This window comes from Marmota flaviventris, chromosome 8 (genome assembly GCF_047511675.1).
Source record: "Marmota flaviventris isolate mMarFla1 chromosome 8, mMarFla1.hap1, whole genome shotgun sequence".
NCBI classification, from domain to species: domain Eukaryota; kingdom Metazoa; phylum Chordata; class Mammalia; order Rodentia; family Sciuridae; genus Marmota; species Marmota flaviventris.
The window spans coordinates 41,780,950-41,794,014 of NC_092505.1; the positions used below are offsets into that span (position 1 = coordinate 41,780,950).

The 13,065-nt window shown below is 41.7% G+C and overlaps 1 protein-coding gene across 1 annotated transcript in view; it reads right to left on the minus strand.

Annotated features, from left to right (window-relative positions):
• Positions 1–5,076: 5,076 nt before the first annotated feature.
• Positions 5,077–13,065, minus strand: part of LOC114105189 (peroxisomal bifunctional enzyme-like) — a 35,222-nt gene continuing 27,233 nt past the window's right edge. Inside the window, exons 6-7 of the mRNA XM_027951568.2 lie at positions 8,570–8,911; positions 5,077–7,954 (exon numbers count right to left, since the gene is read on the minus strand). Coding sequence (XP_027807369.2) covers positions 6,693–7,954; positions 8,570–8,911 — 1,604 coding nt within the window. The 3' untranslated portion in view covers positions 5,077–6,692. The remainder of the gene's footprint in view (positions 7,955–8,569; positions 8,912–13,065) is intronic.

Consider the following 13,065-nt stretch of genomic DNA (forward strand, 5'->3'; position numbering starts at 1 on the left):
AGGAAAATGCTAACTAACTTCATTTAGTGAATATGCATTCTACAATTTCAGGAAAACCCATGGGAACTTATTTCATTTTGTAAATGGCCAGGGATACAAAGGATAGGTTATGACTGCAAGAAATTCCTATGTATGTGTTTATCGGATGAGTTGAAACAGTCATGATCAGAAAAAGAATTAGATTGTTTCTATACAAGAAGGTACAAATAAGAACAGTGGAAAACAAGTTAGAAAGTGTACGTTCACCCATAGAAGGAAGAATATTTTAAGAGTCAAGACTAATGAAAGAGCATGCTATCTGATTAGAGGGTAAGGTTCCCATCAGTAACTATGTACTCACAAGGGACACAGCTGAAATAAAAACGGGCACTAATCTGAACCATATTTAACCATAATCACCTCGCACTATGATTGATGCTTCCCCTGGAAATGATTAAAGAGATTTTGTGTAGATGTTAGCATTGTGGGTCTTCTACAGTTGCTACTCCCAACTCTGTAAACTACTCCCAAAAGGAATGGGAATATATCTGACCACAATAACAACAAGGAGGGAAAAAATACACACCAGCTTGAGCAACTTATTGAAATCTTGTCTCAAAATAGAAAATATGCATTAAATTAAGATCCTTTAAGCGTACCTACAAGTCAGTTTATTTTCTAATTCTTAAAATAGAAAATAAGAAGGGCTGGGGATGTGGTTCAGAGGTAAAGCACTTGCCTAGTATGGTGGCGACCAGAGTTCAAATGCCATTACTGACCCCTCAGTCCCGCCCCCCACACACACACATAAAATAGATAGGTAGAACTTGACCCATCAGCAGAGGGAACACAAAAAATCAGAACAGCTCCATGTATGTTGAATTTATAAAGAAAATGCAAGCATTATATATCCTTTAATTCATAAATTCAATCAAAATATTCAATCATGTTCAAGTAATGTAAATAAGGATTTTATTAAATAGGGCTTCTCCCGTTGTGAACTATTTTTCTTCTAACCGACAACAAAAACAATGTTCAACTTAAGTTCACTTGAAAATTTTGCGTTCTAAATAAGCACCTCCAAAGCCTCTATTCTAAGTTATGTGAAAACTAACTTCAAAATGTATTTCTAAAAATAAATGATTCATCAGATAGAACAGGCCAAAAATCATGAACTTATCAAATTGTGGAATTCTGATTAAATGGCTACTTATATAAAAATCAAAGGCAGGATACAGAGAAAGGTCCAAGACAATGTAGTTTTGGCTTTCATGAATTAAATTAAGATCCTTTAAGCATACCTGCAAGTCAGTTTATTTTCTAATTCTTAAACACACTCATATACTTGGCTCTAAATGCTGCAACTGGGTATCTAAAGAGTGTGCCCTCCAAAATCGTTCCTTTAAACTTCCTGGAAGCAATTCTTCCCACTTCAGCGCTTTCTCAGTTGAAATATGATCAATGGGACAAGTTTGACTTCCAAGACTCTTTTTTAATTTTTTTAAAAATTTGTTTTAGTTATACATGACAGTAGAATGCATTTATGCACTTTGATACATTATACATAGATGGGATATAATCTGTCATTTTTCTGAGTGTACATGTTGCAGAATCATATTGGTCATGTAGTCACATATATACATACAGTAATAATGTCTGTTTCATTCTACTATCTTTCCTATCTCCACATCCCCTCCCCTTCCCTCCTTCTCTCTACCGAATCTAAGGTAATGCTATTCTTCCCTAGTGCCCCCACCCCCGCGCCTTATTGTGAATTGGCATCTGCATATTAGAGAAGACATTTGGCCTTTGGTTTTGTGGGATTGGCTTATTTCGCTTAGCATGCTGTTCTCCAACTCCAACCATTTACTGGAAAATGCCATAATTTTACTCTTCTTTAAAGCTGGGTAACATTCCACCAAGTATATATACCACATTTTCTTTATCCATTCACCTATTGAGGGACACTTTTAATCAGCATTCGGAAAGGCAAGTGAGGAAGAAAGTGAGGCGCTTCTTGCACTATCTAACCCCGAAAAGAAGCTTTCCCTCCGCTGGCCATCAACTCCACCGACTTCTCAACACGTGGCCTGGACGTTTCGGGTCCCTAAGAAAAAGAAAAAGGGAGTCCTGTCTGGCCAGGACGAGGACGCCTTGCCAGTGACCAGAGCTAGTCCCCCTCCCAGGAATTCCTCCCGTTACCAAGGCAGCGCCAGGCGTTGCGCTCCAGGGCAATTCTAGCGACCCGGAGCCCAGCGCGGCTCCAGCCTGCGGCGCTACAGCCCCAGGAGAGCAAGGAGTCACCGACCGCAACGCGCCGGCCACAATCCGAACAGCCCCGCGGGCGCCCCCAGGACCGCGGTTCCACTTACAGTGTCATCATCCTAGGTGACAGCACCAGTGCAGCTTGAAGCACTTGCCATGGCTGTGAGTGGCACAGATCGAGAGCCCGTCACACTGCTGGAAGTCCAGTCTGCGGGCGGCGCAGCTCCTCGCCAGGGCGGGCGCGGTGTCCGTCCGTCCGGCAGCCCTGAGCCGAGCCCAGGTAGGAATCCTAGGAAGCAGCGTTTGGATGAACTGAATGCGGAGCTGGCTGCAGACGCAGGAGGGCGCTGCGGCGTCAGCGGCCTTCTCGGGCTAGAAGGCGCTGCGACCGGATTGGGTCTGGCTCCTCTTCTGGAGTCCCACACTCACGTGCACCCACATATGGACAGGAGTGGTCTGCCAAGTGGCTGCTTCTGTCATTCTCCCCTCGGTGAGCCCGGCCTACGCTTGCACGCCGGGACCTGGTATGTGGGCGTTGGTGTCGCCTCCTACCAAGGGCAAATACATCCCGCACACTCCTGTGTTCCTCCCACAGTCCCTGATCAAAAGCCGTCAGGGCCACCACACCTCGGTTTCTTGGTCTAACCAGGTTATATTAATATACGTGTACATTACAGAACACAATAACGAGGAATTTAGAAATGACGAGGTGGTGAAATACGTTAAAATGGTTTGGTAATAGGTAATGGTTTCAGATTACTGTTAGCTAATATCATAAGCAAATATACACCTAGGGCAAACTTCATAAATGTTAGATAACAAAAAATCTATATTTCTGATACTTTTCCGGATCAAAAATTTTTGGCTAAGTTCTTCTCAGACATAACCATTCTACCTTGCAATGTAGAATGTGCTTTCACACACGCTTCCCTGTAATGCTTCCCTCCGAATTTGGAGAATCACACACACACACACACACACACACGCCCTCCACGGAAGGCTATGCACACCGCATATACCACTCCCGACCCCCCGCTCTGCGCGCAGGGATGCGCCCATGCCCCTATGCGCCCCATACTCCCAAACCTGTCTTTCCTAGTCTCTAGTGGTGCACGGCGGCTTGGGGCCGGGTTCCCACAGCTCCAGCGCTCCCCGGTTCCTTTCCACAGTAACACGGAGTTTGTCTAGGGCTGCAGCCTTCCCAGCTTAGCTGGAAAGCAATTAGCTGTGTGCAGACTATGTTTATGATAAAGTAACTCAGAGATGGAGGTTGCAGAGTTGAAACAGTGATCTTGGCATCAGTTCCTCTGGAAAGGGTAGGGGGGATTAAAAGAGGAGGAGGGCTGAGGATGTAGGTCGGTGGTAGTCTGCTTACCATGCAGGAGGCATGGTTTGAATTCCCAACACAAAAATAAAAAATATAAGAAATCAAGCTCCCAATAGAGTACCAACAAAGGCCTCAACTCACTCAGTGAAAATGGGAGCTCCAGACTACCTCAGACCTTCAGCTTTGTGTCAAGGGGACCAGGTATAAATTAACCATGTTATTGAACAGTCATAGGATGCCAATGACTTGGGAGAACATGGATGAGCAAAAGCTGTCTTCTGGCAGCCTTGTAGCAGCCAGGAGGAAAAAAAAAAAAAACCTTTCATTCTTGAAAGAGGAGCTGGGAAACACATTATCTAAATTTTTAGGATACATCTCTAAAAAGGATGATTATTGACTTACAAATTACATATTTTAGTGTTATATTGATATATTATTATATTGATATATATTATATAGAACACAATAATAAGGAATTTAGAAATGACAAGTTGGTGCAATATGTTAAAATGGTTTGGTAATAGGTAATGGGTTCAGATTACTGTTAGTTACCCAGGGCAAACTTCATAAATGTTAGATAACAAAAATCTATACTTCTGGTACTTTTCTGGATCAAAAATTTTTGACCAAGTTCTTCTCAGATATAACTATTCTACCTTGCAATATATTTAACATTATAGTACTTCCAGTTCTGCTACTGAGAACCCAAATTAGAATTAGTTTTGCTTCCTTTGATATAAAATACATGAACTTACATTTGTTCTCATTTTCTATATGAGGTATTGGTCCTTCACCTTTATGGGTTCATAGACCCCCTTTTGGAATATGATGTGACATATGGAACCTCTTCTAAGAAGTGTGCTCATATACTTTTACACAAACTTTATCATAAAATTTCAGGGGTTATTGCCTCATGAAATATCTTCATGGTTCCCAAACCTCAAACTAGAAGATACTGTGGGAGTAAAATCAGTTTTAAGAACAATAAAATTCCTTCAAGGTTGTAGAAGAAAAAGTTAATGTGGTTTTTGCCTACATTAATTTGAAAATAAAACAAATTGGAGACAGTTACCACTTTCAAGAATCTTTCCCTTTGATGCCTTTAATTTCAAAGACCAAGTTATATAAAACCTAGTAGTATACATCTTAAAAATTACTCTGAAGGGAAGGAATTTAGCCAGGGACAATGCCACAGTCCTGTAATCCCAGTGACTCTGGAGACTGAGAAAGGAGGATGGTAAAGTCCAGACCAGTCTTAGCAACTTAACAAGATGCAGTCTCAAAATAATGAAAGGGATGTAGCTCAGAGGTATGGCATCTGTGGGTTCCATTCCAAGTATTGCCAAACAATAAGAAGAAAACACAAACACTTGATTTTTATATTTAGTTTTGATTCTTTTTATTTCCCAATGGAAAACTCATATTCCATGCATTCAAGATTTCTTAGAGTCTTGCTAAGTTGCCCAGGATGGCCTAAAATTCCTGGGTTCAAGCAATATTCCCACTTCAGTCTCCTTCCTCGCAGGGGCTACAGGCTGGCACCACCATGCCCAGTTCTATTAGGACTTCTAATAACTTGATTCCTGGCTTTTCAAATTTCTCTCACAGGTGAAACTATTGCAAAAGCAGCTCATCTGCTTCATACTGAAGGAAAACAATATTAGCAACGATTTATCTGTTGAGTAATAACTTTATTGAGACAGAATTTACATACCAGGCAAGTCACTATTTTAAATTACAAAACTTAACAGCTTTTTAGTATAATACCACAATCATTTTAGAACATTTCCTTAAAAACCATTAGTAGTCACTCCCCATTCCAGTGTTACAGACTCAGGAAAATTCTTATCTACTTTGTTTCTATTTGCCTACCCTGGACATGTTCTTAAATGTCTATACAATGTAAGGTGTTTTGTGATTAGCTTCTTTCACTTAGTAAAATGTATTGGAAGTTTATAATGCTGTACCAGATATCAGAACTTCATCTTTTTTCATGGATGAGTAAGAGTCTACTCTAAGGACATACCACATGGTTATCAGTTAATGGACATTTGGGCTGTTTACAGTTTTGGATATTATGAGTAATTCAGCTCTCAAAATTTGTATGGATTTTTATATTGACTAGCCCCTGAACTTTGAACCACATAAGGCAAAAAGTTACACAGAGAAGGGCACTTATAGTGAAACAAAACTATACAAAACTTGCTTTGCAATCAATTCAGGTATTTCAGATTCAACCATATCCACATGTGAATTCACAAAAGTTTATTTTGACAGGGAAACTGGCATAGTTATACTATTGAAGAATTAAGAAATCTTTAAAGGCTAGATGATCACTAAGATCCTTCCATAAGCTAACAACTTAGTCTTTCTGTTACTCCTCCTTGAATAGAAAAGACCAGGTTGCAGATGTTCTATGTCCCAGGGAATAAACTACAAACATTGCTGAGCCCCTTGCAAGCAGCAGGCACAGCTGTGCACGGGAGTCGGGCCTTGGACAGAAGTGATCCCAGGAACATGACTTGCCAAGTTGCCCTGGTGTGCCCTATTTGGGTCTCAAATACTTGGTGCCCTCACCAATTTCCAGCTATGTTGGGCCTCTTTCTGGCTACTAATCTGCTTATCCTTGGGCAGTGTTTCATGCCCCCTCCCATAGAGATCCTCACGGCTGATTCTACCCTACAAACCATCTCCACCCCACCTCTGAGGGTACAAACCCAACTTCAACACAGGATTCCATGTTGGATTAATGCCCTTTGGATGCCAGGTCTGCCATGTGCTCAGGAGGTGAGTGACCATGAGAGAATATATGATCCACAGGATTTTCCATTAATAATATGTATGTGAGATTAAAAACACAAAAGAAGTTTATGACTTAGCTGCATATATTATCATGGAATTTATCTGAAAGGAACACATTCAGAGGCATAGAAAGCACATTCATAAAGATTTCCTTCATTAGAATCAAGAAGAAAAAAATACCAAAAAAAAAAAAAGGTTAAGTAACCAATTACTTCCTTTGCTTTGCATTTCAGAGTACTCACACTGTGGATTCTTGGAATTAACTTTATTGAAATCCAGTGAGTTTTACCCGATGCCAGCATGGGAGGCACAGCCTGAATCACAATTTACTGCTGTGGGGCACTGCCAAGCTTTGCCATTCTTTCAGAGGAGGGTTTCCCTGGGAAGCCAGCTTTTTTAGGTAGTCGCTGGGCTCCAGTTGGGGAATATCAGGATTCTGCCTGTAGTACTTCTGCAACTTCTCCAGAACTGTGGGCAACCCAACTGTGGAAGCATAGAACATGGGTCCACCCCTGTGCCTTGGCCAGCCATACCCATTCAAGTAGATGGTATCAATGTGCTCTGGGCCAGCAGCCATCCCTTCTCCCAAGATACGGAACCCTTCATTGATGAGTGCATACAAGCAGCGCTCAAGGATCTCATCCTTGCTAATGACACGGGGTTCAATATGATGGGTTTCTCTGTACTGTGACAGAAATTTGAAAAGCCAGGGATCAGGTTTGTGAACCTTTCCCAATGGCTTGTCATACTGATACCACCCTCGCCCTGTCTTCTGCCCATAGCGTCCTGATTCACAGAGCATATCAGGAATCGGGCAGTATCTTCTAGTACCCCGCTTTCGGACAGGAGTACCAGGAGGCAATGTGCGTCCAGTAAGACCTTGTTCTTGGCGAATTTTCCAACCCACATCCAACCCAGCAAGGTCAGACACTCGAAAGGGTCCCATTTTAAAACCAAACTCCTCCAGCACCTGATCTACCTCTTCTGGCTTGCTACCTTCTTCTAACAAGAAATATGTCTGGTTATAATAAGGGACTAGCATTCGATTACCAACAAAGCCATGGCAGTTGCCTACGACTACGCCAATCTTCTTAATCTTTTTGGCTAAGTTCATAACAGTGGCAATGGTAGTGGGAGAAGAGTGTTGGCTAGGAATAACCTCTAACAACTTCATTACATGAGCTGGTGAGAAGAAGTGTGTGCCAATGACCAAGTGTGGTCGATTGGTGGCAGAAGCCATCTCATCCACGTCCAGGGATGAAGTATTGGTGCACAAAAATGCTTCTGGCTTGCACACAGCTGACAGTTCAGCAAAGACTTGTTTCTTCAGCTTCATATTCTCAAATACTGCTTCAACAACTAAGTCTACACTAGAAAACTCCTTCATAGATGAACTGAACCTGATTTTTGGTCCTGACCAAGGCTGGCCATTCTGCTGCATTTTGGATGCTTCCTTTTCCAAGGTGGAAGTTATTATCTTCTTTGCAGCTTCAAGCTGCTTTTGGTCTACTTCTACAGCAACCACAGGAATCTTGGCCCTTGCAAAAGAAATGGCAATGCCTCGGCCCATTGTTCCCAAGCCTGCAGAGAGAGTGCAGGAGAAAATGAATGATTCAGTGGATGGGGAATTAGAAACTAACTTATTGGACCACAGTTTCTATGGCAATGTGGCATTTAAAAAGACTGATTCAAGGACACAAATGGATGTCAGAGCATTTTAGTGAGCACAAGGGAGCAGTGGAAGACTACATCACAAAGTGATGGTGTTTTTGAGGTAGGAGGTGTGATGCATCTAGGGACCAGATAGATAAGAAAATTGATCCCAAATACTTAGCTGCAAGAGTGAAAGGCCATGCTTGAAATGTGCTACAAATATCAATCACAGTTTGGAAATCCTGGAGTGAGAAATTCATACAGAGAAGGGTTAGAGAGGAGTAAATAGTGCCCACAGTCTGGAGACAGACAGCCAAGGTCAGGCCCTCACACCACTAGAGTTTAGCTCACTCTGGAAAAGGTTAGCATCTCTAGGCCTCACACAAAAGATGAAGGCAGTTTGAGGACTTGGGAGAGAATTACTGGAGCTAACAGGAGTAATGGGGTTCAGCATAGAACCTGGGACCTGGTGTCCTGGAATAAATATTAGCTCTTGACGTGCACACATTTGGAGAAGCCCATGAACCGCCCCCACGTGCTTACCAAGGACACCAACGGAGGAGATGGGTCGTGCTGATGCTGTTTTCCATGAGGCCCCAGAGGGAGTGGACCATTTACTTGCATTCTTTTCAGCAAAGAAGGCATATTGCAGGGCTCTAGCCTGCCCTGATCCCTGAAGGTACATAAACAGCTCCGCTTCCTCCTTGATGCCCACTTCATAGGGATACTTCACAGAGGCCTGGACTGCACGGACACAAGTCTCCGGAGCCAGGCACCCAGGGTACTGCTTCTGCATCTTTGCAAAGGCTTCCCTGAAAATGGTGTCCATGTTGGGCAAGCTTGGCACTGGCTTGTTCAAGATTCTGCGGGATTCTAAAGGTTGATCTGAAAGGAATAAGAATGATCAGAGATTTGGGAATGTTACTTAAACAAAGGGACTAGATTATACAATAACAATGATAATCAATTCCAAAGCAAATAATATTTATTAATATATTTAATGGGACACTAATACCAAAATCTTAGTCATTGTTGTAACTAGTTATTCAAGATAGAATTTAACAGATTGAAGACAATTTTAAGTTACTTTATTCGCATGTGAAAGTAACATTCTATTTTTATTCCAAGGACAATGTTATAATAGATTAAACATTATTGTGTCAAAGAGTCTAACACAACAACAGTTCTGAGATAATATCTGATATACAAAATAAAGTTAACTCAATTCTTATGACTAAAAAACCTTTAAAACACATATAAAAGGGGCTGGAGCTGTGGCTCAGTGGTAGAGAGCTTGCCTAGCATGTGTGAGGCACTGGGTTTGATTCTCAGCACCACATATAAATAAATAAAGGTCCATTGACAACAATATTTTTTTAAAAACACATATAAAAGAATACAGTGTGATATTGATGCAAGGGTAGGCATATATATTAATGGAAGAGAATTGAGAGTTCATCAATAAATCAAATTATGGCTAATTGATGTTTAACACAGGTGGAAAGCAATTCAATGGAGGAAAGGAGAGTCTTTTGAACAAATGTTGAATACCCATATGCAAAAAAGATTAATTAATTAAACTCAGATTGTTACCTAGCAACTTCTGTAAAACCTCAAAATTAATCATAAATCAATTGAATGACTAAAACCATAAGAATTTCTAGAAGAAAACAGAGGGATATATATGTGATGTTGGTTAGATGGTGTCTTCTTATATACAGCACCAAAAGCATGATCCATAAAAGAAAAATAATCAATAAGTTGAATGAAATAAAAATTAAGGACTGTATTCTACAAGGGACCTCATTAATAAAATGACATGAAGATCCACAGTGTGGGTGAAAAATTGAAGTGGTGGGCAGGATAGTACCATCCCACAAATGTCTATGTCCAAATCCCTAGAACCTGTGAACAGGTAAACTTAACTGGCAAATGGAATTAATAGGTAGGATTAAGATTAAAGGTTTTGAGAAGGGGAGATTACCCTCTGATATCTGGGTAGGCCAATCTAATCACAACTGTGATGGGAGAAATTCAACAACTAAGAAGGGCTTCTACAATTATGATCACTGAAAGAAGCCCGAAGCAAGAGATTACATATCATAGGATGCCATTTATAATATGCCCAGAAAAGGAAAATGTATCATAAGAAAAAAAAATGAAACAATGGTTGTCTTGGTGTTGGAGCAGGAGTCAGCAATAAAGAGCATAAAATAACTTTTTGTGAAAGTGAAAAAGTTTTAAAATTGATTAACAGGGACAGTTGCAGAACACTGCATAGCAAATTAGGACTCATTGAAGCCGTAAAAGTAACCTGGAAATGAAAGAATTGAGTCAGGTACAGGATCTTTCAGAAGATAACTGTAACATCTTATAGAAGAACACAAAATCAAACCTTAGTAAAGAAAGACCCCATGTTCCTGGATGTACATATTTAATAATATAAAAATATAAACATTTTCCACATATACTATATAGGAATATCTACTCAGAACACTTGTGGTTCTATATTTTACTAAATAATTCAACAGGATGAATCTAATGTTTACATAAAAGAATAAATGTGTAAACTCTAGGTATTAGAGAAATTATTTTTTCAACGTGCCACTGTCTCCAGAATAAATCATTATATGAAAAATGTACAGAAAATCTACAAGCACTTATAAGGCAGCTCCATTACAGAAAAACCTATGACTCTGACACCATGTGTGAACATATATCCCCGGGGATGGAGCCTGGTCTGGATGTCTTCATGTGCACACGGGCATTATGTAATCTCATCCCTTGCTATAAGCTACAAGGCAAGACTATTTCCTAATACTTGATTACTTGCAGAGTTGAGAAGAATACTTTTCAATGAATGATGTCCCACATGGTAAGAGCAGCATTCAGAAGAGGAGCAAAGACAGTGGTTATTAGCATGAGGGCCCTGCTTACTCTGCTGCTTTGGAGACACATGAACTGTACCCAAGAGACCCACAGATTACTTGCTCAACTGTTCAGTGAGTTAGCCCAGGCCTCAGTGTTGAGGGGGAGACAAGCTCAGCAGAGAAGGCTGGGATGGCCTACAGTCTACTGCTGGTTCCATTCACTGGTGGCCTAGAAGGGAGGCAAGAGAGGACAGTGGGGAGAGCAGGAAGGGGAGGACAGGTGTGTAGAGGGCAAGTGGATGAGGAAAGAGGCCCAGCTGTCTGCATTGTGACCTGAACCTGTTGCTGGCTTAACCGTCCAGAGCTGGAGCTCTGTCCTGCCACACTGCTGCAGCTCCCACCATGCCTGGGGCTGCCTCTCAAAGCACAGTCACTCTTGATTCCTTTCAAGAGTTTAAGACATTCAGATGGCCTGGGGCCCACCAAGACTCAGTTAAGATCCTTAAGGGTGGGGCCAGAGCAGGATGATTTTTAAAAGAGTTTTTAACAGTCGCTTTGAGCTATCCCTCCTGGAGATCCAAGAGCAGGGGGGGTCAGCCACTATATCAGGACAGCTGCAGGGTCTTGCAAGTTTTCTGAGGCCAGAAATTGGAAAGAATAAAAGGGGGAAAATGAGCAAACCAACCAGAAAAGAAAAGCCTGCTTAATGGAATGAAGCAATTATTTCTGACCCACATCATCCTGTTATCCTGGGATCCTCAGAACCTCTCAGGCTGTGTGTGGGCATCCTGGGAGTTCTCCCAGGCACCTGTCCAGGACAGCCTAGAGCCAAATGAAGCACATCCATGGGACAGGTTTGGTCAGGGCGTAGTCAGCCAGCTTTTCCCTGCCTCGTCTCCTGTCTCTTTCTGTGGCTGTAGTTGAAGGATGCTGTTTTCTTCCACTCTGGGTTGTTTCACACAGAACACAGGCAGAACTTCCCCCTTATGTCTACAGAGAGAGTTGTTGAGAAAGTATTTATTCTACACTCAGACCGGTTAGTTTTAAAGTCACTCAGACTAGCACTGAGTGGAATGCTTTTTCTTTAGTCACTGTGTATTCTTTCACTTTGAACCATGGTGAGAACTATCAATTTTGACTTTTACTAACCTGTTAAATAGCTATACACAAGAAATTATGATGTCTCTCTCTCACCTGTGTCCCGTGCAGGTGATGGGAATGAGGTTCCCCTGGATGGAATGGGTTGGTTGAGACATAAAAGATAGGAAAAATGGAACAGGGAAAGAATCACAGGACACAGAAAATAATTTCAAAAAGTGAGGGCAGGACAGTCTAACTAATCAAACAGAGGATGGAGCTTCTATACTGAAAAGGCAAAATGGACCCCGCTTGCTTGATTTATATTGGGGAACATCAAAGGCATTCCCTAGAATGTTCTTTACCAAAAAATGTTATAGGTGGGCTGTCCAGTTCCTATAGGGTTATGCTCATCTCCGGAGATACCATGAGGGATCTTCCTAATAGAGCAGAAATAAAGGTCATGTGCCTTGGGCAATCTATTGCATGGGAGAGCCACAGATATTTCCCAAGGTTAAACCTAAATTCTCCCTGGATGCCATACCAAAAGAAGACTCTCAAGTAATTCACGGGTGGCTTCCCACATCACTCTGCAGTACCTACAGAATAAGAGAGTCGAGTGGGCAGGTCAGCAGTCCTACCCAGGGAAAGGGGAAGAGAGGCACTGCCTAGTGATTCAGGTGTACTCATAACTGAACTCTTTCATGGGCCCATTCACATGAATTTTGACTTCATTCTATTTGGGATCATAAAGATGAAGATGAAGTGTATTCAAATTTTGATTAAAACGTAGTGTAAAATTGTACTTAAGGAGAAAAAAAAAAGATTATTTCTCCTTCACCCTTCTACTAACCCGACAGGAACAGATTCTCTCTGCCTAAGCTAAAGAGTGGACTCAGCATGCAGTTCACAGAATTCCTTTCCTCAGACACACAGGACCGTCTGTCTCCTTCCTAGCTGTGATAAGCAGTAGCCTCTGTGCATCCTTGAGGCTCTGCAAAGGATGAAACAACTGTACAGGCTTCAGGGAGGTCACCCACAGTAAGTGTGTAGCACGTTAAGGGGAAGCTCAATGTGGACATGTGCTGAGCC